At 42.7% G+C, this 27,639-nt stretch overlaps 1 protein-coding gene across 1 annotated transcript in view; it reads left to right on the top strand.

The window, feature by feature from the left end:
* lrp1ab (low density lipoprotein receptor-related protein 1Ab) overlaps positions 1-27,639 on the top strand; it is an 81,240-nt gene continuing 53,601 nt past the window's right edge. Inside the window, exons 1-3 of the mRNA XM_080495969.1 lie at positions 1-133; positions 10,763-10,903; positions 24,479-24,616. Coding sequence (XP_080352095.1) covers positions 61-133; positions 10,763-10,903; positions 24,479-24,616 — 352 coding nt within the window. The 5' untranslated portion in view covers positions 1-60. The remainder of the gene's footprint in view (positions 134-10,762; positions 10,904-24,478; positions 24,617-27,639) is intronic.

Genomic DNA, 27,639 nt, shown 5'->3' with positions numbered 1-27,639 from the left:
CCCGGCCAACTTTTCACCTATTCCCTTCTAACAGCAGTGCCGTCGGGCATTGCTCAGGAGATGGCGATGAGGTTGCTCTACATGGGATTTATACTCAGCCTGGGGATCACGTCTCCTAACGGTGCCACCGTGGGTAAGGAGAAGCCTGTTGTGTTTTTGTGTTGCATTGTGATAGTGGCGGAGAACATGAGCACTTTTCTCCCACCACCACCACCACCACCACCCCCTCCTGCAGAGCATCTTGTGTGCACAGGCCCGCGATCACCTCCATAACAACACAGTGTGTGACACAGCCAGGCTCCTCCGAGGCAAAGGATCGATCATCAGGGAAGCTTTTAATCGGAGAGAAAAGCCGCACAAATAATCAATCTGGCCTAAAAAAAAAAACAAACCCACACACACATACACATACACACACAAAAAAAACCTGTCTGTGCTTTTTCAGCACAGCTCCAGAGAATGGGCCTGCCCTTAAGGATAACGGCAGACACTGAGCTTATTCACTCCTGTAATATTCAGCAGGTAAAAGGCAATGGGCGACCTATTTACAGAGAGAGAGAGAACAGACCACAATGTATCTCTGCTCCAACACTGTATATTCTCTGTGTGGCTGCAGCTGATCGCCACCATTCAGTCCAAGCCTGCAGATCGTCTTGTTTGTGAGAATGTGAACAAGGCAGTCCGCGAGCGGATGAAACCTGAAGGGAAACGGATCCGCTTTCATGTTTGTTTTCGGTTACTTGGCGCACATGAAAACAACAGTTTGTGTCTGCCTGCTCTTAATGGCGCGGCTTGTCCCGACGTGCAGCCTCCGGGAGCTGCCTGGGAATCACTCTCTATTGGTGACAGCAGAGGCACTGTCTGATAGTCAAATGAATGAATTTATCCTCTTACGTCCCAGGAGCTGCCTAATACTCTCCAAATCCCTGATAGTAATAATGAGGTATCAAATGCACCACTGCTCTGGTGACAATGCATTGCAGACCTGTTGAACTAACTGCTCCTCCTGTTTGGTTCCCCTTGCACTCATGTCCAGTGTCACACTCAACTCAGATCTGACTGAGTAGACGTTTCTAATGCCACAGTAACACATCTTTGATGATTTTCCAAATGAAGGCTGGCCTCTAGAGAAGAACAGGGCCTGCTAAATGTTAGTTTCATTAGATTCTGATCTCAGAATTCTGATTCTCAGCCCCGAGCTGAGGTTCCAAGAGAAGACTAGCTCCTCCCCCTCTCCTCCATCACCATGTAACATCTGGACAGAGGGAGACCATTAATCCAACTTATATTCAGAGTTAAAAGGCAGGCGGCCGAGGGTGAGGGGGGGGGGGGGCGAAGCAAAAACAAACTTCACCAAGAATCCGCCATTGGACATGGTCTGAAGTTGACACATCGTTACATCACAGTCAGCAGGGGATGGGAAGGAGAGGCTATGTGTGGTGTTATGTCATTATTAACAGTTGATTTGCCAGACGCCCTCCGAGACAGCGTTGGGCCAAAAGGGGAAGGCGTGTGCGTGCTGAAAAAAACAAACCCCTTCCGTGCCAGCCTCTCAATCCTCAGAGGGAAGGTCAAACAAACACGAAAAGCAACTTGGTGGATGTTTGATGTTGAGTTAAATCCTTTACTGTCACACTTTGAGATGTTTTCTTTGAGCCTGAAATGTTAACAGTGACAGGCTGCGAGTCGTTGTACTCCATGATCATTTGAGTCAAAAATAAAGAAAACTGAACACTATTTGGACCGATCGTTGAAGTCATAACAATTGTTTTCAGTTTAGCGTTTGTAAACTTGTAGAGCCCAAAAGTAACGTGTAGCACATGGATTGTTTTCCCCCATTGTTGGTCCCCCCAAAAAAATCTGGTAGTGTTACAAAAACAAAAGCTGCAAGGCTAAACATTCAAGATTTTGTGTTTCTGTTAACCAACACTTGAAATGATCAGGTGGCCTTAAGAAAAATAAAAAACAGATTTGCTGGTTTTGTGGCCATTTCCAATAAAAATTTCAGCTTTTATGTTGGAGGATTTGTTGCTTCTCTTGGTCGTAAATCAGTTATTTATTTAAGTAAAGGGAGTTTTGAACTCTTAGTTTTACAAAACACAAAATCTGAAGGTAACTGTTTGATGTACAGGAAATGTAAACGGTATATTTAAAAGATTATTTTGTCATTTTGATGTTACAAGTGATTATTTGGAAAGAAATGGTTGAAGGATTATTCCATCACGTAAGTAATTATAATAATAATAATCTCATCATCTCAGTGAAAATCTGATGGGCTTGGGAGCAAGTATTGGGATTTCGGGACTCTTTCCAAATAAAATGCCTTTATTAATTTCTGTGCAAGCAGAGCATATCTTGAGTCTCGTCCATCCTGCAGAGGTGGAAGGATCCTGTTGATGTGTGTAAATGTGGGTCAGCAGCTTAAGAGGTTGAATTCCTGAGGAGTCTCCACTCTGTTTGCCTGACCCTTTTAATGGGACCTTTTCCTCACAACTGTCACTGGAAACATCTGCTGGAAGAATTCAGCATCCTTCATACAAATTCAACAGATAATACCACTTGAATGGCTCTCTTCGGCCTTTCCAAGTGGAGGTCACCGGGGAGGGGTTATTGTAGCTTTGCACACCTGAGACCGTCAGCCGACCGCAAACTTTATCAGGCCGATAACCCCCCCAACCCCCCCCCCCCCCCCCCCCCCCCCCCCCAACAAAACAAAAAAAATTCCTGCCATTTAGATTTGTCTCCCAAAATGGCGTAAAATGTACCCAGGTGTCTAGTCTCCATACATTCTTTTGACTTCAGCACAATATTTTATGTGAAGCTTAAATGCAGGTGTTTAGCATTAAGGGTTTTCTTGAGAGGCTGAACATATTTGTGAAATGATGTGAGCAGACGGGGGTATTTTTGACTGTTGCTGGAGAAAAGAAGAAAAAAGAAAGAAAGATCCCCTTTTCATCCCTCTACTTCCTGCGCTGCATTGCAATCAACTGTGGCTAGAAGGTAAAACCAGATTAACATAAATGTCTTCAGTGTTGGTGCCCACGTATTGAAGGCGTGAGACCGCAGCGTTTGTCGACTGTGAATAGCAGGGGTGCGCTGTAATTGGTGTTTTCTTCGAGCGACATCACTGTTTATCCTATTTAGCTCTTAAGACCTCCAAAAGGAATGGATTGAAAATAAGGACTGTGGGTTTCCCTCAATTTAGCTCTGTTAGTTTCAGAGTGGCTCTCCTTTGAGTTGTGTGAATATTTCTTTACTGATTTAAATGTGTTTTTTTTGGGGGGGGGGTGGGGGGCAGTTAAACGTACGCGAAAGAATATTTGGTCTTGACCTAGTTGACGCTTGAGGTATTGTACGTGTTGAGCTGTACTTCCTGAGTGTTTGTGTTTCTTCTCACTGACTTGCGTAAACGCAGGCGTCGGCCTCTTTTTGCTCGACTGGGGAATCGATTGATCTCGGGAACCCCCTGGGTGCTTTCACACCTGGTCAGAAGGGAGGATCTGATATGTGGAGATAAGATTTCAATTTCATGGGCTGCTGCAACGTGTCGAAGTTGTTTACTTTAATCACCGTCACAGTGCTCGCGCTCGTTGATTGCGGCTGTTTGTGTTGCAAACTTTACTGCTCTTTGTGTCGTTGCAAACGTTATTGACTCGGGGTTTGAGGAGAGAACAGCTTGAAACCCCAATATTTATGAGCATTAAGGCTTTTTCCACGTCACATTGACATTGATATGAGACGTACGTTTGTCGGGGAGCGACAACAGATGTTTTGTCATCTTTAAAGAATTGATTAAATATCTGCTTTAATGGATGGATGTTTGCAGGTACTGCATGATGGCTAGAAACTGAAAGCACCACGGTTCAAGACACTGAACACTCAAATGCAACCTCGTTTATTCACATTGATTACCAATGTTTCAAAGACCAAGCGGTTTCACTGTTCTCTGCTTGGTCCAGAGCTTCCATATCAAAGAGACGGTAAAGAAATGCATTTTTCTTTTTTTTGAATGCTCGGTTCACTCATGCTGGCTTTGTGATTGGCTGGAACATTTGTAGAAAATTGGCATCTTTTTTTTTTTGTTTGTCTAGTTTTATGATCTCACCACTGAACAAAGAGGTTGTCTGTTAAGATGTGAGTAAGATGACAACTCATTTGTGTATTGTTTATGAGTCATTCTGTGCAATTATTGACCCGGCAACATTCCTCCCTCCTGTCTCCTTTGCAGGGAATCTAACGAGGGAATCGCAGCGATTCGCTTGCATTAAATCACTGAAACAATCATCCTTCAGCTGCAGGGATGTACGTTAGGTCTACCTTGTCAGAGAACAGACGCAGGATGGGACCTACAAGCATCGGGGTTGCAGTGAATGCCTCATTTTATGTGGTCCAAGCCTTCATTTTGTGGCTCCCATATTCTGGTTTCATAACAGCCGTATCTGGGTTGACTGTTCCCTTTGTGGTTCCACACTGCCGTGCTATGCTGAGACTATGGGGGTCGGTTGAGGAGGACTCTGCTGTGGTGGCACCATAAGCCTATTTACATTTATCTTTGTGTTCATCAATCAAACTCTCCCGGGCCTGTGTCTTTTACTGCGTTGCTTTTTTTTTTTTTTACTGCCCTGGCCTGTGACGTCCTGCAGAGCCTCATCAGGTTACCTCCGGGGTCAAAGCTGGACCCTTTTGGTTGTGCAATGACACAAAAACAAGGCTTTTCAGGCGGGAGAGTGGCGACTGACTTCGACTCTGTCTTCTGCCGTTTGTGCATGTCCGGCCTCTTTGAAAATAGCTAATGTGGATTAGGACTTGAATAGCCTGTGGACATTACAATTGCACTGCGAGGTGGTCAAAGTGCTTCAGTGCCCGTCTCCGACTCGGGCTGCACAAAGCTAAGTGGTTGTTTCCACTGGATGTGCACTGCACACTGTGGCCATTGAACAAGCCAGTGCAACGGCTACAGCAGTGGTAAATCCGAGGTGTTTAGCATCAATATCTCCACACGTTACACAAGAGGGTTTTCTCTGCCTTTTTGCACCATTATTCCAAAAAGTCCTTGACTCCACGTTCATAAAAAGAGGCCATCCTCCCATCTGAATAATTAATATAGTGCAAGAAAAATCCAAATACCACTCCTCTCTGTCCTCATTTCCTTTCCTGTGATCAATGTTTGCTTCTAATTGTTCCTTCTGCATGTTTTTTTGCTTTGAGAAATCCTGCTCAGCTGAGCACGGAGGAATCACTTCGACTTGACCTCAGGCTTGTAATCGCACACTGGTCAGGATGCGTTTGCACTCCATGAATTGCTCTGGAAAGACCCGAGGTCCAAAGTGGAGAACAAGAAGTGATGGTGATGAGAAACAGTCCTACTTTCATTCCCGCTCTCACATGTCGCTGCACCCAGTAACACTGCAGAGAAATATGTTCCCATTAATTCAAGTAATTTTACCTTCCCCTTTCCTACTTCTATCTTTTAACGGCATTTAATAAAGTCCATTCTGCAATACTCTGGAAATGATCCACGAGGGCATTGAATCTAACTGGGTGCTCAGTGTTGGAGGTGTGCTTATGAAACAAAAGTAGATTTCCTATATCGAATCCTATGGCGAAGCTTTCAGTAACGTCTTTGTGGCAGGAGAGGACAGGAAATAACTTGACGATGTGTGGCATTCTCAACCAAAGCAAACTTGCAGTGCATGTCAGGAAAATGAAGCTCTCTCTCTCTCCCTCCCCTCTCTCTCACTTGCTCTCTTTCTCCCCCCCCTCTCTCTCTGTCTCTCTCTCTCTCTCTCTCTCACTTACTTACTTTGTGTATGTTCTCATTGGCGGTCAGGCGGCAAAAGAGAAACAAGCAACAAGTTCCTTTCCCCTTGAATTCAAAAGCGAAGCTGTTTCAAAATCAAGCTGGTCATCTGTAACCGATTGTCTTTTTTTTTGGTGGAGAAGCTGTACACATGAAACCAATTAGAAGGTGCTGGAATGCGCTGCATGGATCTGGAGTTGATCTGTGGAGCACGGATGGCCGTATTGAGGCAGACAGATCCGGGGGGTGGGGGGCGTTCAGTGTTGCGTCCCAGCTGGTGATGGTGTCTGGAGGCCTCCACCACTGGGCTGATGAACTGGTTCCACAACGCCATTAACTCACCACTCTGTTCCCTTCTGTCTCTGTTCCCACTGTCTTTCCCACTTGTATTTATGGAATTTAAAATTCTTTAAAGTTCCTTTTTTTTAATCAGGCACCCAGGAGCACCGCCTCTATAAGAGCTGGACTCTTTATGCATTTGCTCATTGGCTTGTGTTTGATGCTTTTTACTATGCACTATGCTTGAGGGCCAGTTTTAGCATGCACTGTTTAGACAGAGTAGAGCTCCAGCAGCCCTGAATAAGGAAGTGCAGTGTGTGTCCCGTTCAACTGGCAGGACGCTCAAAGTCAACCAAAATCGGCCAAGTGGAGCCCTGGCGTCCACATACCACTAAGTAAGTCAGTGACTTATGGCATTATGTGTGAGTTCACTCAGGATTTACGAATTGGCTCAGTGAAATCTTTTAGGAAAACGTCATAAATAATCTTCTGAAGTACTTTTCTGGTGTGTAGCCCCCAATTGTTTCCTCAGAAGTCAATGGGCTTGGGAAAGTCTTTGTACTTGGCAACTGTAAATTGGTAGATTTTTCCACTATTTGTTCACCAATATGTTTTTCTGAGGACTTTAACTCTCTGTATTTCAGCACAGACGTGCACTTTTCCTCCATGTTTGGTAAAACTGACTTGTTAGTCGTTTTAAACGAATGATGATACAAAATCAAAGTGTAAAGGCCAAAGAAGCTTCAAAAAAGTTATCTGAATAATGATTGACTGTCAAAACTTTTTGTTTCAAACATAAACGTTTTAAATTGAATTCATAGTATCTATTTAAAGTCAACACGACTTATTACTTGCATTTTTTTTAAAGATTTAGTTTCTTTGAAAACGATGAGTTGTAATCAGTGTCATAAAGTTTACGTTGTTTTATCTGCGTTAAGTTGTATTGTGCAGATGGTCCTTCTATCACAACTAACTTAAAAAAGCCATTGTGTTACAATAAAGTTAAGCATTCATACTTTAAAAAAAATGTTTTTACTTGAGAGGTTGAATTGAATCTTATCTTATTTTGGTTCTACTGAAATGAAGAATATCTGTACTTTTGGCTATTCTTTTAAAATGGGACATGGTATCCTGATGTTGGCATAAAAATCCCTGTTTAGTGAAGTTTTCTTTCTGTAATTACAAACCTGAAATCTGTTGGAGAAAGTGGTTTTATGTCTTGTAGAAACTGTAACGAAGCTTCTGCACTTGTGGCCATTTTCAGAGAAGTGGTCTTCCGCAGTGTGCTCACAGTCACAGTCAAGGACGTTCTCAGCTCTCGTATTTAATGCATTTTCCATATCACGCTCTCATGAAGATATTTTAAATGAATGTGCAGCAGATTGTAACTACATCATAGTGACAGAGATACACATGGTGGGTTATTTTTTGTGGAGGACAGCTTTAAAAAAACAAAACAAAACACGCTTTAAAAAGAAAAAAAGCAGCCCAAATAAAGATTTTTGTACACTGTGTAATTTCTCTCACCGAAATAGAAACTAGTTTTTCCAGAGAGACTCCCGACTAATGGTGTGAAATTCAAAACTCTTGAGGGTTTCAGCTCAAAAAGTCGGTTTTCAATTTACACTAATTTGTTTTATTTTTCTCAGATAGGAAAAAAAAGATATGATGGCTGTTTTATGTCAACACAAGGTAAAGTTGTTGGTTTTTATTTCGTACCGATCCTCTTGTTGTGAGCAGAGAATATTTATTGCTGTGGGACTTCCTACCGTTTAGTCACAGCAGTGTGATCAAGTTGCCATTCAGCTGTCTCAGGAAATGCTTCAGCTGGAGTGGTATTTTCAGTAGAGAACTGCACACCGGGTTTATACGAGTCTGTGTAAGCAGAGTATGCGCCTTGATTCAATGGGCTTTTGGCTTTTTCTATTGGGTCGATCCCAGGAGACGAAAGAAAAGCCTTTCTTGTTCCCTTTTGTAGGTAAAAGACGACACAAATGGTTTAACATCCTGGTCTGATTTAGACCCCCCCAAAAATTGTCAGCATTTTGGCAGTGTGTGTGGAAAAAACATGGACTTTGCCGGCTGAATTAACAATTCACATCTCTGTTTGAGATATTTCAGTGGGCTTTGAAAGAAGGCTGCTGAAGGGGAGGGCTGTCAGTCCCCCCCCCCCCCCCCCCCCCCCCCCCCCCACCCCCTCCACATCTCCAGCCCCTCCTCAGCCACAGCCTCCAATTAGGCTCAGAGGTTCTCCCCTCTGCGGTCACTTCATGTTGGTGTGTAAAGCGATGATAAAATTAGAACCCACAATATTTTATTTCCAGTTTTATGTCCACTCATATAAGGAACAACTGGCTCAGCCCAGCTGCTTCACACGGGGCACCGGAATCTGAGGGAATGTCTTCATATGGCCCTGGTTTTCAATGCCTTCACTCATTTCAGCTCGGTGTGGCCTGTTTCTCAGTTGGCGTCATATATGCACAGGCAGAATCTCTGTGCTTTCCGCCATCTGAACTGTAATCGGGACATCGGCGACCTGAAAGGAAGCAGAGCTAACAAGCGGGGCCCCAGGCCTTGACTAGCCCCCTTCACCGAGCGCATACACTGTGTGTATGCTGTCTTAACTGAGTCCAGTCGTGGCTCCCTCTCATCCTACATTTTACATCCCGTCACCTTGATGACATTTAATATAGAAAGTACGCGTGTCTCCAGGCTGAGCCGTAATCCTAACCCTCATGCATCACTTGGGTTTTGTTTTCACAAGCCTCATGCCTGCTATTGTGTGAGAAAACTCCAGAGCTGAAGGTTTGCATTTTGAAAACCCGGCACTCTCGTTTTTTTAATCTTCTTAAGTATCAAGGTGGCGTTCATATAATAGGAATGCTGTGATTTGATCCCTGTTAGCCTTTAGCTACTAATTGTGCCCACAGAGATGTGACAAAGACGTCTTATTGTTTGCCTACACATACACTTTGCTGTCGCATACAAAAACGGCCGAGGTCTAAACCCTTTAGTCCGACAGTCAAAGGGAACGTGATTGCAATGATACACTAGCTTCGCCCTCTCTTGTGATTTCAGTCACATCCCAGCCCTCTTGCGGTGCGCCCCCTCCACCACCCACCCCAAACACCTCCCTCCCTGCCAAGTACAGAGGGAGGCAAGTCATCCAGGGCGAGCGAGGGCTCAGTCTCTGCAGAGAATCACAATGAGACCTTCGGCGCTGTCCTTCCCAGAGCTGGCCTCACAACAGTACAGTAACAACAACCTTCCTCCCTGAAAAGGCCGTTGTGGTTGTTTTTCATTGTGTGTGACATTTTTTGACCAGTCACATAGAATATAGCATTTTTCTCTTCTATTTCCACGTAACCTATTTTCATCTTTCTAAACTTAGAAGAACACAATGTTTTTTTCCCCCCATCTCCAGGTTAACATGTTCTGCTGTACTCGCTTATGTTACAGATGGTTAAAATACATAATACTAGTATTGTATGCATATTATGCTGATAATGGGTCAGTACAAATGACTAGTATGAAGTCATGCCACTGTTATAATTACTGATGTTTCATTACCCGAATACTCATATTTGTGAGCCACAACTGGTTTAAACTCTTCTTGCTGGAGTAGAAAAGTGATTCAATCCTGACAGTAGCATTACACATGAGTAACTGTAGATTGCATTACTATGATCAGCCGTAGGGAAATGTCAACTCAAAATACATTTTAGTTAGTAGTTGCTGTTTCTCGTCATTAGTTCACAAGTTTTCCTTTCTAAAACCACAGCCTCAGCTGACCTTATTGAGTAAAGTACTTCTGAAAACTTCGGAGCTGTGAGAACAACGGCTTTACCTTGTTTATTGTATTAGGGAGGAGTCCGACTCTTAGGGGAAAAAAGCTAATGAAACCAAAACCACCTCCTTGGTTAGATACCACTGTGAGAAAATGTGTTTTTCCTCTTTTACGATGACTGTGATGAGAGATATTTGGGGAGAAATGTGGCAGGATTTCTGGGTGTTGACACCCAGATCTGGGGCTCCAGTGTTTCTCTGGAGTGGAGGCGAGTCAGCAGTGTGGGGCGGCCGGCGGGTCGTGAGCGTTGCTGTGGTGCTGCTCGCCTGTGGTACACCTCAACAATCCGTGCTGACTTGGTGCCCAGAACTACCGCGCTATGCACTTTCCCATGGGTCAGATGGTGATTGAATGCCCGGTTATGTCTCCGCCGTGACACATGAAAGAGCCTCTGTGGTGAGAGTCAAAAAACACCTTAAGAGTAATAAAAAAAAAAAAAAAAGATGTCTTTAAGAAGAGAGGAAACAACAAACAAACCCAGAACTACAAGGAACCACTGTTGGTTGTAAACTTGGAGGTTTTTTTTTTTTTTCCTGAATAAAGTGTGCCTGTGGGTCTTTTGATACAAAAACATCACTGTAAACTTGGTTTGACCCTGAGGTGTTGCTTTACGTGGCTCAGCTAAGATCTGTGCCGCTTGAAGTTGGAAATTTCCGATGTAGGTTCAACACGGAAGAGAAAAATATCCCTGGAAAAGAAGAGCCTCATAAACCTGTGTAACATTTTTTTGCGAATGGCAGCGCAAGCATTTTATTTGTGATTTTTAGAAGCATTCACAGTCACAGCTGCTTTTCACGACTCATTTAATTTACCCTACTTTTTTTTTTTTTCCCTAGCTCCCAAGCCAGACGACCATCCAAAGACCTGCAGCTCGAAGCAGTTTGTATGTAAGGACCAGGTCACCTGTATCTCCAAAGGATGGCGCTGTGATGGAGAGAAGGACTGTCCAGATGGCTCCGACGAATCACCAGATATCTGTAAGTGTTGCCTGATTGGATAGCTGCTAAAATTGTGCCCGAGCAGACTTGTGTCCTCGGCTCACATGTTTTTTCCAAGCTGTACTGGGTGATGAGGATTGTTACTGGTCTGCTCTCAAGCGTTTTTCTCTATTTAAAAACAAGACTGTGTTGGTCCCGCAGGTGACGTCACGTCTCAACGTCCACCTCGCATTGCTTTGAAGAGACAAACAGAGTGGTGCCCAGACTGTTTAATTCGGGCTGGAATAAGGATGCAGGTTGTGCCCCCTCTGCTGAGCAACGGCTCTTATTTTGCGACCGTGTTTAGTCTGAATGTTTGGGGGATGTGTCTGCTCTTGTCTGGACCTCTCGCAGGATACGTGCAGTCCCACAGAGTCCCGTCCTAACCTTTCACATCTGCCAGCCTCTCCATCTATAAACTCTCCCTGCTAAAAGCCTTCCCTGCGTTTATAAGCATCCGCTAATGGTGATTTTACTGTCTGCATGTGCCACACCTCGCATCTGTCATGCCGCAAGTATTCTCACTATCGTCTGGAAGGGAGAAACAAGCAGCTGACACCCAGCATTAAGGGATTTGTTGTTGTGGGTAAAAACACAATTAAGTATTAACACATTGTATTAAAGATTGAAAACGTGCGACATAGCTGAGGGTGACGAGATGTATTATGAAGCTGGGAGCATGTATGAAGAAGAAAAAAACGATTAGTTTGCTAAAAATATCTCTGTGTCTTTATTAATTGGCTAATATTGTCCCACTTTTTTTGATCAACTCTCCCATTTTTGGAGTTCAGAAAAACAGTTTACACAGAAAATACTTCATTCTGTATTCAATGAATTGGTAGGATCAATCCAGCCTCTGATCAACACCACCCTGCTTCTGCTCCATATTGTAATTTTTACATCCATCAGTACAATACTTCAACACCAAAAAACGCAAGTGTATTTTACAATCAAGCAACACAAAACCTACCAATGCTTATGTAGTGTCCCACTATGCAGTGAATTATTGATGCTGGTGTCTGATTTCGTTAGGAGATTGACATTTTCAGAAGATCCGCGTGATCAGATTTAAAAATGGAAGTCTATATGCAGTATATCGACATGTACCTGTCACAACTGTCACACTTCTGGTTCTTCACTCTAGCCTGTGTTATCATTTGGAAATGACATTTATGAGCATTTAGGGAAAACCTTTTTTTTTTTTCCAAATAAAATCCAATCTTAATTATAAGTTTGCGAGCTAAAATTGCAATATGCTCTTTAAAATAAAGCTCTGGATCAAACACAAAACCAAGATAATCATAGCTGCTGACACATTCTATTTGTGTACCCTGAAGGGTTGTTATTTCTGGAAGGTTTTCTGGTTACTTACAATGAGTAAATACCATCACTTCAATTCGATTTCATTTTCTGCAGGAGAGATTGGGCAACATTGACAGCATACTGTGAACACACGTACTACTGAGCCAGCAATGAAGAACAACAATAGATAACAATATCATCAGCATAAAGGTGGTGTGATGCCTTTAACAGATTAGCACAGGAATCTTTCACATAAATAGAAAATGAAAGGGTGCCCTGTGGCACACCTTTGATGACCTCTAAGAACGAAGAATTGGAGCCGCTCATTTAAATAGACTGGAATCTGCAGTTGACAAAGCAGTGAGATGCCAATCATAGTTATAGTTTTAACTATAAGAACGTGATCCACAAAAGCTATTGAAAGAACAATTTAAAAAAAAAAGGTGCAATACATGACATAGACCAACCAGGAGGTTTGACCGAAATATGCAGAAGAAAACCATCAGATCAGTTTGGTAAATAACTCCAATCACAAAGTAATTCACACGTGCGCCTCCTAATCCCATTCAGACATTCACTCTCTGCCCGTTTGCTACCACGCAGTTAAAATGAGTGAGTTTTCTGCAGCACTTATGTAATTTGGTGACACAGACAATGGTGTGATTCATCTTCTGCAGGCAGAAACGAGGAGCAGCGCTTCACCAGAACATCAAGATATGTTCTGCTCAATTACCCACTTCCCATGGGCTCCACTGTGCCTGTCGCTTCACCTTTAGTTAAGGCGCCTCTCCATTCATGTTAGTTTTCAGGCAGTCAAAATAAATATCTGTTACTGGCATTAGTGCACTTTCTCACTGTACAGCACCATGTGTTTGCAGTCTTAACGTGCACAGTCAAACGAGAGTGTTTTAAGTGTCCCAATGAAGGCAGCCAGACTATGTGATTATATCCACATTCGTTTGGCCGATCCGTCAATTAACTTTGAGAGGTGTTTAGGGTGGAAGGCGGTAGATAAAGCTACAAAGTGAACGCAGATGGAGACTGGAGAGTTTAGAGGATTATGACTCTGAAGATTGTTTAAGATCCTCCACTGACTCACAGAAATGGAAAAGTCTTTAATTCTCGTTCTCCAAGCTTTTCCATTGAAGAAAAAGTGTTTGACCTGCAAACACTTTTTGCAGGTCATCGGTTCACTTTTGCCTCAACTGGTAAGCTTCAAAGAAGCCGTCTTACCAACATCTTCTCGCTCTTATGGAAATAGGTGTAAAAGCAGACATTGATCTCTCTTTAATAGGGTCTGAAAAGTGGATATACTGCAGTAGTATTGCTATACAGGTTAGATGGATTCTGATGTTTCAAGGTTGACTCACAGTTCCAAAGTTTACAAAAGTCTAGCTTTCACTTTCAAACTCACATTTAGAACTGTCTGACATTTATAACTGTCTGAGCATTTAAAGAAATTCCCCCATCTACAGACCTTTGATCCAACGTGCCCCCAAACCACTGTCTGATTCACTGTGTTAAAGTTGATGGGAAACGGAGTGATGCCTGCTGCTATAATTATGACATTATCTCCAGTTCATCTTAATTACTAACGGCAGATCTGGCTTGCTCAAAATTTCTGCTGTTTTCTTCCTTCTTCTTCTCTCTGTTCATGTTTTGCCCCCGCCGGTGGCTCCCAGGCTTCACTTCTATCCCAGTGTAGGATCTCCCCACAGTCTGCTCTACATGTAAATCAGTCTGTCATAATACAAACAGTGCACAAGTCAAATATGGACCTTTTGTTTCTTGAGTAGGTTTATGCGTCATTTCAAAAGAATGATTGTGATAAATAGTTTTAGTTTATATTGACGGGCTTGTTCTCGAGCTGAAGTCGGCTTGTTTTTGGTGATCGGGGAGTCTTTTGCTATCAGACTGCTGTGTGTTGTGAGACTGTGATTTCCACCTCCAGTATCCGTGCTCGGAGTGAGCGTACACCGAAGCACCTCACTGTCTGGGGGTCTAATTGCCTGCCGTTTCCAAACTCTTGGTCAGGGCTATAATTTCACAGAGGAGGTAAAGACAGACTTCAGATGCTGCCGTGAGCTTGTAACATTGCTTCTCATGAGGCGCAGACATGCTGTGGTTGAGCTGGCAGCAGGGTCATTGTTGTGTGTTGGCATGCTCAGCCTGTGGGCTTATTTATTAGATGGGCATTCAAGCAGTGATGAAGCAGTTCTTGTTTTGAGAGAACTTTTGTAAACTGACTGCCAGCTGTTGAGTCATCGCAGCCCTCAAGACTCATGTGGACACATTGTACTCCGATAGCCGTCGGTGAAGGACGCCTGTCCAGACTCCTGGCTGCAGGTGTGACCCTGTTATTGCTGCATGGCTTCAATTGGTTTCAGACAAGGCATTTCACCTCAATTACATCCAGGCTTTGGGCTCAGGAAGTGGCTGACATGTGCCCCCAGGGCAAAAGTTTATGCTGTGTGTGTGTTCTCTGCCAGGCTGATGCTTTTTAATGCTCCTATAGTGAGTGGCTGTCAATGTTGTTTCAATCCAGCAGAGACTAAATGGTGAAAAAAAAGACAGTTTTCCGGATGTCCATGACCTTGCAGAACACGTGGAACCCATTAATTGGAGACCACAGAGATCTGGATGAAGGCTTTTTTGTAAAAGTATGTTGTGTTTATTAACCATCCAGTTTACGCACACAGCTGTATCTTCAAGGTTTTTTTGTTGGGGTGTGTTCTCACTTGTCAAATGAAGCCTGTTGCAATTACACTGTTGTTAAAGTCCTCTTGTGAGAATTTGAATGCTGCCATCCACACAGCCAGATCAAAAAAAGAACTTGGTTTTCTTCTAAAAGATTAAAGTCTGAGATATAGAGAATAACCAGACTAACCCGATGAGTGCATCTGGTCCTGCACACAGTTCTGAAAGTTGTATTATGTAATATTCATGACATCAACTGTCCAGTACATGTTGATTTGAAGCTAAAATGCCAGTGTGAGCACAAACCAGATCAGACTTGATGGTTTATCCATCACAAGTGGTTAATACAGTTTCATGGCAGCATAAAAACATGAATCCATTGAGAGATATTGTACTACCAGGTTCAGTCTTGCTTAGAATAACATTTTGAAAAGAGTTTGCTGATGGGAACCTGGTGTTTATTTCTTTTTAAATCCTACTTGCTTTTAGTTCTTTCTTTTCCCATATTTACACTCTGTAAGAGTCGACATTTTCCATGAGCAAGTAACATTTTATATATTCAATTTGAGAAGCTTGCCTTCTTAAAAACATTTGGGACGTTTTACTCCAGAGTAGAAAGTACCTTGTAACTCACGTTGAGTCCATTTCACTGGCCCCTTGGAACAACTGCTTCACGAAAACCCACTGACTCTTTCTGTCAGTATTTTCAAGTCTGCATGCAATTATGATTCTCGCGTGAACCACATTCATTGTGGTCAAGCCAGGGAATGAGAACAGATGTTAGAATGAGCTAGCATGTAAGCACTTTCTCCATCATGAGAAGTGCCTGCCATGAAGGAATCCCTTTCAACATCAAAAGGAAAAAAAAACAAAACTCAACCTTATGCAACAATTGTCTGCTGCTAATTCTCTGTTAGCCCTTGATTTAACATGAAAATGTCCATGGGATGACTACAAAGCAGGGGTGGAAATGCATCTCAGTCATGCAAATACACCTCCTTTATTTTCCCATTCTGTGTTATCCACTTCCATTCAGAGAAAATGGGCTGACAAAGTTAACTCATGCAAAAACACCTACTCGTTCCCCGAACTTGCACCCTGGTTTAAAGCCAACCATGTAATACAAGTTGCATATAGACATATACACATGTTGACATGTTTTGCTTGTTGATCTTAAAAAGTCATTTTAGGAGGATATCCCTTGGAATGCAGTTTCATAATGAAACGGAGACCCTTGCCTGAAGACGCTAAAAGACATTTAATATAATACCCAAATGTGCACCCTCAAACCAGACAGGCTTATTATAACTTCTTCATAGCAGACTTTTAAGTGAATGTGTAATTCCACGCCGGTTGTTTTCAACGACACAATTTGTGCATGCACACTGGCAATTTATTCAAACAGTTTGTCCAATGTAAAAGTTGTGGCACAAAAACCATGCCTCCACAGCTATAGTTAAATTGCTTTCCGGCCGTAGCCGGTGCATGTCGTTGCCAGGAGCCGAGCTCTTACCAAAGTCTGATGGGGAGATTGAGTTATCATCTGCTCGCAGATGCCAGAGGCAGCCGAGGGCCACACAGCAAGGTTATCTGTCCATCTCCTGCCCTTGAGACCCTCTCTGGACGTGTGGACCTTTGCCAGCTCGGTCCTGTGCCCAGTCCATATGACTGTCATGCCTCAGCAGCCTCTCCTAGACGACCACGTTCAGCCCGCCGCTGAGGTGCTGCGATATGATGGCGGCGTGGAGTGATGGGGAGCAGGAAGGACTCTACAGAAGAAGCCTTTGTATGGGAGAAAATGGGCAGATTAGCATTTAGGCTGAGGAGGAAAATGTAAATGGATTTGTAAGGCTCTGATCCTATTTCAATGTAAGCAGCCTTTTACAGTAGAGTTGGAGGGGGGTCCTTTCAGGGCCTATAATCAGTCATGTAGCTGTAGTAGCAGGGGGCACCAGGAAGGGGCAAAGGGGGTCTGCAGTGGCAGTGGTTGACACGCTGCTTCCACAGAGGAAGAAGCAAAGCCCTGTAAATCCCTCTGGTCTGTGGCCCTGAGCCTTCCTCAGCTTCGCCAGCCTATCAACAAACCTCCAGCACAGGGCTTTCTCACGCCACGCAGGCACCGCTTCTCCTTCTCTGCTGTCTCCTTCTCGCCATCATTTTTCCTTTCCTGTCACAATCTGTCTTCCTCCTGGTCCGACACAAAAAAACTACACCCAGGAATCTTTGTTCCCCAATATCTCATCTCCAGGCGTTCCTCCTGCCTGCTCAGGTCATTCGGTTCGTTTTGATGTAGTATCTCTTCTGATATGGATGCTCCTTTACCCATCTTCTACCCAGACTTTATTTAGATATTTAGAGTGGCATCCTTCCATTGTCTTCTCTACCGCTGTACTCAAATTAGACTCCATTAACAGGGGTTTTTCAAATGAAAACTGAGAACTTTCATAGCATTTTGGGGGTTTGTTTTCATGTCACCGCTACTCGAAACCACTGAAAATTCAACCTTTTGAAAACATTCCGACTTCCTCTCGAAGGAAATGTGTAAAAACGCAAGAGCGCCAACTCATGGCCTGACATGCAACTACCTTTTTTTTCCAGTGTTTCTGCTGTTCCGTGTAAACGGTTTCATCCCAGATAGACGATTCCCAGTTAGAAGACTTATTATAATAAGAATTATTTGTAATATTTCAGTGACTTAGGATGAATCGTGATGTATTTTTACACATATAGACGTATTGAAAAAGTGGCTCAACATGACTTTAAAATCAAGGCGGGGGGAGAAAAAAAAAAGCATGTCGGACTAAAAGCACATGTTTTATAAAGACGCATAAAGTGGCTCAACAACAGCCAGGCAAAGAAAAAATAAATAAGAAGCTGGGTCCTGATGTCGGACTAAAAACACATGTTTTATAAAGACACATAAAGTAGCTGAACAATGGCTGCCTCCCCGCCTGCAGCAATGAACGATCAACTCATTGGGTACGCTATGAACCTCCTCTCCGTGAGTTCACTTTTATTATTATTATCAACATATTATTTCCACATGTTTCCACACCGTAGCTCAGATATGGAAGAATGGCAGAATGAGGGAGTTGTATAATAAGTTGAGTGAATTTTGATCTAATACTGATCGGATTTTTACACATTATCGCTTTTTTCAAGCTCGTCTGGCTGTGTTTGATACGTAGAATAAGTACTCCTGGTGTGGCATTGCTTTGACTTTATTCATCCTGGAATCATTTTCCCACCAGCGTAATTTGAAACCGTGAGCCACACAATAGAATCACCGTGAAAATGTTGTTACGAGCTGCTTGTTTATCATGCGGCAGGATTCCGGTAAGTTTAAAAGTGAGGTGAGGTTTTGGCCATGTGCTGCTGCAGAGTGTGAATCCAGAGTGGGGCGAGTCGGTCGGTGGGCAGGCCTGCCTGTCATCCTGCACAACATATTAATTTGAGCTGACAGCAGACTTTATGGGAGTCAGTCAGAGGCTGCCATGGAATCCAAAGAGCAGGAAGAAACGCAGGCTTTTATGCTCGGGACAAAAGATCGACAGGGGATCTAAATTTAAGGTCATTGCATAACTACGGGGTACTGAGAGATGGGGCAGGGTTGGATCCACAGTCGGAGGTGTTGGAGGGAAGAGACTGTACTCCACGTCACAGCTTTGGACATTTAAGCAGTTGTACTCCAGTATTAATGGTGACTCAGATAATCATGCATCCCCTAAAACAACCTTTGTTTTGTTCAGTAGAAATGTGTGGTTTTGGATTCCCAGTCTGGGTGCTGTATGCTGCAATAAAACTCCCCAAAAGTTTTCATTATGACTCAATAGTTCATATTGTTTTAATCAAGATGAACCACAGCACTCATTTCTGGTATTTGTTATTTATTGAGACTGATGGAGGGATAACGCAGCTGATTAGAGAAAAGCTTTCACAATAACGATCCCCAAGGACAAAGCCAGGATGTATTAATATATCACGGAGTTAAATGCAATAATGTAATTATCCCTCCTCGCACCCTAATAGGCGCGAGGGTTGTAATTTCCCCTCGTTTTTCTTTTCTTTTTTTTTTTAATCACCGTGTTGCAAGTTTCTGGCATTGTTCTGGCTTGCAACGCTTTGTCTTCACGGCTGCTAAACTGCAAGAATGTGAAATCCCAGAGTGAAGCGACAAAGTAATACTGCTAAAGAGCAGAAATAGCAGCAGAAGTAATTTGAGCGTGTAGGGAAATGTAAGCATAGATCTTATCTGTTAGCCCTGGACAAAATTCTAGTTGCGGGGCTTTTTTGTAAATCGAGAGCAAAGGTGAGAGTGTAGATGTCTGCAACCGGATGAACCACTTGGGTATACTAAGGACCCTTTTACGACAACATTTTCATGTGAAAACAGAACAACTTCTGTTGTGTTTTGGGGTGTCTGTATACATGACAATGGTGGTTGGAGACACTGAAAATGCAACTTGTACAAAACATTCGAGCCATATAGAAGGCGCATACACGGCGACTGCACATGCAAACAATGGCTATAATAAATAGTTCTTCTGCACATGTGTGAGTAGATGGACAATAACATCAATAGCGGCCTCCAGAGTGTCATGAGTCCAAGTCCATATTCTCCAGGGACTTAGTAGTTTTATAGTTAAGAGTCACTGCAATAACAGTCCTCACCCTAGCCCATTACAAAAAACCCCCCCCCAACAGCACCCACTAGTGGCCCAACATAAAAACTGTATTGTTTTTGCATGTCTGTTGTTTCCGTGGAAATGGACGTCATTTTCCAAACTGTGTGAATGGGAAAGTTTTCTGGAACAAAAACACAAAAATTATGTGTTTTCTCAGGAAACATAGCATTGAAAACTGGTTGTGGTGACAGACATGCCTTATTATAATTTCTCCAAATTTTCAGTGCTGTTGCATTTCGTCTTTAACCAAATCAAAGCTTGACACCATTATTATTGTTTTAATGTCATCATGTGACCACAAACTGAACTTAAGGAGATGATCTGAGGTTGCCATATTTAATTTAATCAGGCTTATTCAAGGTATGAATGATCAGTCTTTAGAATGAAGTCTTCATTTCAAATACTTTCAGATCTTTTTGACAAGTGACTATGTTACTTCTAAATAGTTAGAGCACATTATTATTATTATAATTGTAATCCATCATAAAAAGAAACTGCTGAGATGATTTCACGAGAATAGAGGGGAAAAATCCAACTGATGTGTACATGAAAGCAGTGGGAAAAAATGTGAAAGCAAGTTTTAACAGCACAGTGTACATTTTGAACATTCTGTTCTTAAAGACTGTTGTTTTAATGTTATTACATTATGTCAGTGTTGACCCAGTGTTCTCTCTGATCTCCTTTCTCATGCTGCAACAAAAACATGATCAGACTCCTGAACTCCTGAGTTGCAACTTCCAACCTATAATATCTGAGAACTTCAAATATGTGAGGAAGATCGATGAAAATAATCCTTACAATTTTGTTTTAGAGAGGTGCAGTTGTGTTTTATGTGACAAATCTGTGTTGCTACTAAATGTTTTATATGTTCATTAATGTTACACATCCTAAAGTATCATGACCTTGATGTAATGATGCAGGTAAACTTGATGAATTACAAACTGGAGCATCAGTAATCACACATACATTTCAAGCTTCTAATATATAAGCTAAAAATAAATAAATAAATAAATATATATATATATATATATTTCTATTTTCCCATAAATTCATATATAGTAAGAAGTTAAAAATGCTTCCTTTTCGATATGTTTTTATTAATGATGACGATACATTTGGAAATTCGTATTTGATGACCCCTTCAAATTTTAAAATCAACATTTAAAAAAAAAAAGAAAAAGAAAAAAGAAGGTGCTTGGGAAATGGTTAAAATTTAGCAGCATGCATTCAGGTATACCTTTAACTTCCTGCCTTCACATGTGATCTAAATTAAGTGGAAGTAGATCTTTTGTCTCCATCGTGATGGGCTGTGTTATCTTCTTGGGATCATGTAATGGGAATGTAAATTACCTTTAATGTGGAGACGGTTGCGGTGACGGTTTAGTTGTTACTACTTCTAAGTAAATGTAAATCTTCTAAAGCACCGTTTACATGACAATGCATTCAAGTGTAAATGCGACATTTTTGCACTTTTGTTTCAGAAAAGTTTCTGGTTTACATGACAACATAACGTGATGCAGGAAGTTGGTCGATAAAAACTCTACTGAGTGGAGCAATTCAAGGAGAATGTTTCAACACATTGAAACAAATGTTGTAACAATCTTTCGCTGATGATACAGAAAATATCCACTGCCAGTATTGGGCGATCTTATTGTAACATGCTGCCAACAATTTCCCAAACTGGAACAAAGAGTGCAGGGTCCATCTCATTGTCCCTGCTGCAGAGTTATTTAATCCCCCATATTGTCCTTTCTATTTAGTTCTCTGTCGCTGGTGCCTATTCAGCCCCTGCCAAGGTATTACTGTGTTGTGGTACTCAAACAATTCTTTCTGTCTGTTGTGTATTGCTTGGCTGTTGTTACACTGTTCCCTAAAAGTTATTGTGCTCACTGCCTGGCCAGGACGAGTGTGTGTGATGGCTGAGGATGTGATGGAGGATCGGGTGGTTGTCTTTATTTCTGGGACAGTGCAACATACGGATGGGCAACTTTAATGATTGTGAGGGCCCCAGAGATGTTCCTTTCACTACTAGAGGACCAGATTGTGACCATGCGCTACTATCAGTTCAATATATGGGAATCGTAGCTGCTTATTTGTTGGAAACAAATTTTAAAAGAAAGAAATCCTAATATTAAATGAAAGAAATTGACACGTATGCACATCTGGTATTCTCAATAATTAAAGAGTAGTTTCAACTGATTTATGGTTCATATCCATCTAAAGGCCTCGCCTATAATCTGTGAAACTCAACTCAGCCTCGGCAGTCTCAGCAGGAGGGAATAGCGACCGTGAAAGAATCTTTCCACCTCAGGAGCCGGTATAAAAACGCAGCGGATAAACGGACCACCCCAAAAGTGAAGAACGTTTTGCGGATACACTCGTATTTGTTGTCGTGTGTAAACGTAGCCTTATATTTATTGATGGTGTGAATCTTGAATTTAATTTGACCACAATTGTCTCCTGGAGTTTGCAGGACATTTTTGTGGCATTTCTGAACAATCACAAAATAGCAATTCCAGTGTTTCCAATTGAAAATGGTCTCTAATTCACATTTTCAGGCATTTCTGAGTTGCGAGTTGTTGAAGTCCAGTGTGTGCCTGTGTGTGTGTGTGTGTGTGTTTGTCAGTCCTCAACACGTCACTTTCTGTGATTAGGGCTCGGGCAGTAAATCCTTGCGACGACTCGAATTTCTGCAGCGTGCATCATTCAGATGACTTTCACTCTGACTTGTCTTTTGTGCTTCCCTGAAAACTGTTGACAAACACTAAATCCCTGGCAGGGGCTTCCATTTGCACTGTACATGGCCGTTTATTCCTGGTACTGCAGTTTATGCTGAAAATCCCCATGCTGGCAGTTTATTGAATGTAAATCAGGCTGGCTTAGAGGCCCAGGCTGTGGGAGGGCTGCTAATATGTTAGCATCCCCCAGATGGGAGAGCAACTCTCCTTTTCCCTAAGCCACGCGTATTAGAAGCTAATTCTCTGTTCCAATGTGGCACATTTTCCACACTGGCTGCTGCGGTGGGATCGTTATTGGAGCTCGTGTCACTTTAAGGCACTTGTTTTCACCGAGTCACGTTTTATGTTCTGTGTGCGGTTACTAATCTCTCGGATGGATAGAGAGGACTCGGAGGGAATGCTTGTGGTTTTCCTCAGGGAATGCCGGCATGCAGACGAATGTTCTTTTTCCCTCATGTAAATTTTTTTTAATGAATGTCCACACTTTGATTTATGCAATGGCGCATATTTTTTTCTTCTTTTCCAATTTAATATAGTTATATTTTCATTATCCCCAATTTTAAAAAGTGTGTTTCATACTCTGTAAAACAAAAAGAGACACTCCAGCACAGTACTTTCTATACTCAATGTCTCACTTCAGATAAGAGCGTATTCCACCTAGAGAAAAGCAGGAATGAGGGTCAAATGAACTACTTAATATTCAGAGTCTGGAGACTTAGTGTGTGTATGTGAGACGTCTGAAGCGGGTTTCACAGTTCAGCTTCACATATTCAGAAACCGTCCACTCAAAGCCTCTCCCAGCTCGGCACATAACGGGCACAACTCTGCAGATAGTTTCCTGTGAAGGGGGTGAACTTTATTTTCTCTGCTTGGACTGTTTTTTATAAAAATGGGTCAGCAGATGTTAGAAAGAAAGAGGGAGGGAGGGAGGGAGGGAGGGAGGGAGGAGGAGGAGGAGGAGGAGGAGGAGGAGGAGGAGGAGGAGGAGGAGGAGGAGGAGGAGGAGGAGGAGGAGGAGGAGGAGGAGGAGGAGGAGGAGGAGGAGGAGGAGGAGGAGGAGGAGGAGGAGGAGGAGGAGGAGGAGGAGGAGGAGGAGGAGGAGGAGGAGGAGGAGGAAGAAGAAATACAACCAGGGCAAACTGTTTGCTTTGCAGTGTGGGCTGAGAGGAGAGATAATGCAGAAGAGTGGGAGAGGGAGTGAAGGAGAATGCATACTCTCTGCTGCGCTCCATTTTTCTGGGTTTTTTTTAAAATGTTTTTGCTGGACTCGAGGACGAAGTGTCCTTTGCCCTCTGCACTCTTTTTGATCCAGTATTTCTTCATCAGTGTTTACTCTTGTAATTTCCTAATAATTTACCCTGAATGTCTGCCAAATGATCGTCTGTCCAGACCAAACTTCACTGAAGCTCCACATTGACTAACTGTACATACATGCATAGTGTGTCCCATGTGTGCCAGGATGAGCTCAGTATCTCTGAAACATACTGGAAATGGATTTAATGTCCAAAATAGTCAAAATACCCACAGAAGACCTGATCTTGCAGCAGTCTGCTCTGATAGTATATCAAGCAGAACTTAATGCTGTTTTCTGTTGTTTCACTGTGACGTCAGACTGATGGAGGACAAACTATGGTGAATAGATGTGCAGAAGATAACTCTAAATTGTCTTCGCATTTTTTATTGATGCAGATTGATGACACCGCCTTAATAACGAAGAGCTTTGAAGCATTCTGCAGCTAATCCTTCCAATCTTTTCTGCTGCTCCTTAGTTAAAAAAAGAAGTTTGTAAAGATTGAAGTCTTTGACGATTTGTTGCAAATGAACTGTAAGTCCTTAACAGTTTGATAAATGAATAGTATAGAAGAATAGAAAGACGGAGGAGCATCATAAGTGTGACTCTCTTATGTTGAGAATCCTGTGTCTGTTTCATTTCTTCATCAGGCTCCATGTGCAAAATCCTCAGTATTCTGAGTGAAACTTAATTAGATTAAGCTTCTTATGCAGTAAGAAGGAAAAATAATTACATTTCAATGTTTTTTTATCATTCTAAATGTGATCAAAATGTCTTATATTCACTATATTCATTTGAAAAGCAGAAGTTGCACCTTTCCTAAATGCCCCCCTCCTTTCTTTCTCTCTCTCTCATTTCACAGGCTCTCACAACCGGGTCAATCAGTGTCCTGTTAACGAACATGGCTGCTTGGACCTGGATGTCTGTATCCACATGGACAAACTGTGCGACGGAAATCCGGACTGCTCAGACGGCTGGGACGAGGGACCTCATTGCAGAGGTAACGGACACCATGAAGCTCGCAAACACTTTCCCTTTCTGTAAAAATGCCCTTACAGGAGATAGCATCGGGACGTTATCTGTCTCCTCCTCCGACCCGCCCCCGTTGTTGTAGGTCATAGATGAGCGACTGACTTCTGTTGTAAAGGGAGTGGCCATCTTCTTGTCATCCCATCACAAACTTTAATCCCTATCAAGTGATCTCCTTCCATTAAACCCTTTAATGAGCCGTCTTTCTCAGGCTTTTGCGAGTACAATTGAGTTTCTCCTCCTAGAGGGGGGGGGGGGAAAGTCATTAATTTATCAATCAGCTGAGCTGAGAGGCCGCGGCTCCAATCGCTGCAGGAATAATAAGCATTCGGGCCGAATGCAGCTGAACCCCAATCCGTTCCAATCCTCTGCTATTAATTAGAGACAACAGAGGAATCAGAGATGGAACATACTGAGTCCATAGCGTCCGTCTTTGTTGCAGTTGACAATAGAGCAAATACCGGCCTCCTTCAGAGGTTTGCCTCAATATTCATCATGGTTCTCAGATATAGCCGTCTGAAGCTTTGCCTGGTTTGCAGCTGCAATGACTCATGTCGCCCCGCTTCCATGGCACACAGAAATCCACTTTTCACTTTGCTGTTGACTTGAATTATGAAACTGCTTACTCAGACAAGACATTTATACTCAATATCCAAGTCTTGAATCGACGGTGGGTCGACGAAGGTGGAAAATAAGTATTGTAACAATCTAAAATGAGCTTAGAAATAAAATAACAAAGCTTCTTCTGTTCTATCACGGTTTACGTATGTTATCCTCGCATACATTTTTGTACTAATTGTCAAAGATGGTACGTTTCAACTGTTTTTCTCTTCATGGGCAGAGTACACTCCTCTTATCACAGCACGAGTAAATAATTCCCGAATAAATGATCTACAGAGAGATGAGTCATTCTATGAAGAACTTGTAGTGAGTTAGACAGATCGGTGTGATCAGTTGAGATCGGAGGAGCAGAAGTGCCAATGGAGTTGTGCCGCGTGGGTGAACGTGTTGAACATCCCACACACTGGTCATCGCTGCTGGACGGGCCTTTTGTGCAACCAGGCGATGACGTCAGCCGGCCACAACGTGCACGGCCTGTCCCCGACGACACCAGTCCAGCTGTCGCTCACCGGGCAGCTGTCAACACACGCACGCACGCACACACGCGTGCGCACGCATGCTTAAACTCAACTACATGTGCCTGCAGCACACACGTGCACAATCTGACAGAGTTGCATTTCTGTGAACACACACACACACACATACACACACCCGTTCACCCACGTACAAACACGGCAGTGTGTGCAGCACTTTAGCCATCTATGTTTGTGAGTTTTTCAGGGAAAAGCTCTCACAGACATCGCAGTGTTTGCTCGCACAAGTTGTGCAACTATACCTGGGTGCGGACGTCTGAAAGGACACTCTGTCGGTCAGTGTGTCCGAGCGCCCCCCCACCCCCCCCAGCCGGCGTTGTTGACAGGAGTGGCGAGAATATCGGCCTGTAAGGTAGCCGGTCAGGCAGGAATTTGATCTGGCTAAAATAAATTTCATCAGTGTTTTCAAAATGTGTGTGGCATAAAGGTGTGTGCTTTGTATTCAGGAGTGATATCAAGGTGAAATCAGGACTCCGAGCATCAACTCTGCAAATGATTAAAGCACAATAAAACAAATGTATGCACCTTTAGACTCATGCTTCAACTCAATTTAGTAGTTATTCTTTGTAATAATAGTTTTTTTGGGGGTTTTTTTGCACACCATGTATTTTGTCTCTGGAATCGTCCAAAATAGTGGAAATATTTTACTTGTTGGTCTTCAAATTTGTTAGTTCTCAAACTGTTATGCCCTGCTAGGCAGTGAATAAAAAAATAAAGAATTGGCCACATGTTGGAAAGTCATATTCACTGTTATTATATCTGGATATTCATGTTTATTTGGAGTGGTTGCGAGTCCACGTAACAAATTTAAATAAATCACCTTTATATAACCGTCAATTATTATATCATGAATTGATATAATAATGGATTTTTCGTATTGGAAATTTGCATGTTTTTTACTGTTTTTTTTAAAACTTTGCTCACAATGAAAAACAAACTTTAATGACTGTTCAGTTTAGCCCTTCCAGACTGTTTCCACTGTTTTGTGCCCTAAAGAAGCGAGGGTTAGTCCATTCATTGATCTGCAGGCCTGCATTTATCCCTTCATTGTCATGTTGTGGGTGATGAGGCCTCCGCTGGGAGTGGAGGCCTTAGACCTGCCTCCCTAAAGGAGTGCCTGATTGATAGGGAGGCAAAAAATGGGGTCATGGCAGCACTCCGGAGGGCCTTTCTCTTTTACTCGCTGCCTCAGAGAAAACCCTGCTTATTGTAGCGGCCTGATGCTATTGTTTACCTACAAGCTTTCATTGTCCTTCATGTCCCATTAACTGTGGAATGAGAGTCGGTCTGAGGCTACTTGAAGCGGCCCGTGGAAAGACCACATTATAATCTTTATTCATGAGTGGGTCTTGACCTAAATGAGTTTATTGGCTGCAGTTACCGGAGTTGCCTTACGTGATAAGTTCGGTTTTATTGCCTCTCTTTTCCCATCCTTGTATAGAAGTGTCGTAATGTGTCAGATAAATCTTATTTCATCATGAAGAAAATCTGAATCCTCAGTTCATTCAGAAAGTTAAGCTTTCCACATTAGTGTTCGTCTGCTTTGGAAGTTCACTGGTACGTTCGTGTTTGTGGAAGTTCAGGATTGGAGAGCGTGCCGCCACTGTCGGGACGAACGTAGCAACTGTTTGCTGATTACTCAACCTGCTGCCTTTTGTAGGTTTGCAAATGGTTACTTTGCCCCCTTTGATAATAAAGCCTGTAAACTACTGCCGATAAATACACTTTATGTTCACAATTGGTTTCTCTTCCTGATTAAGACACACACACACACACACACACACACACACACACACACACACACACACACACACACACACACACACACACACACACACAC

The sequence above is a fragment of the Blennius ocellaris genome (genome assembly GCF_963422515.1).
Source record: "Blennius ocellaris genome assembly, chromosome: 5".
In the NCBI taxonomy this organism is placed as follows: Eukaryota; Metazoa; Chordata; class Actinopteri; order Blenniiformes; family Blenniidae; genus Blennius; species Blennius ocellaris.
This window is presented reverse-complemented; position numbering and strand designations above follow the sequence as displayed.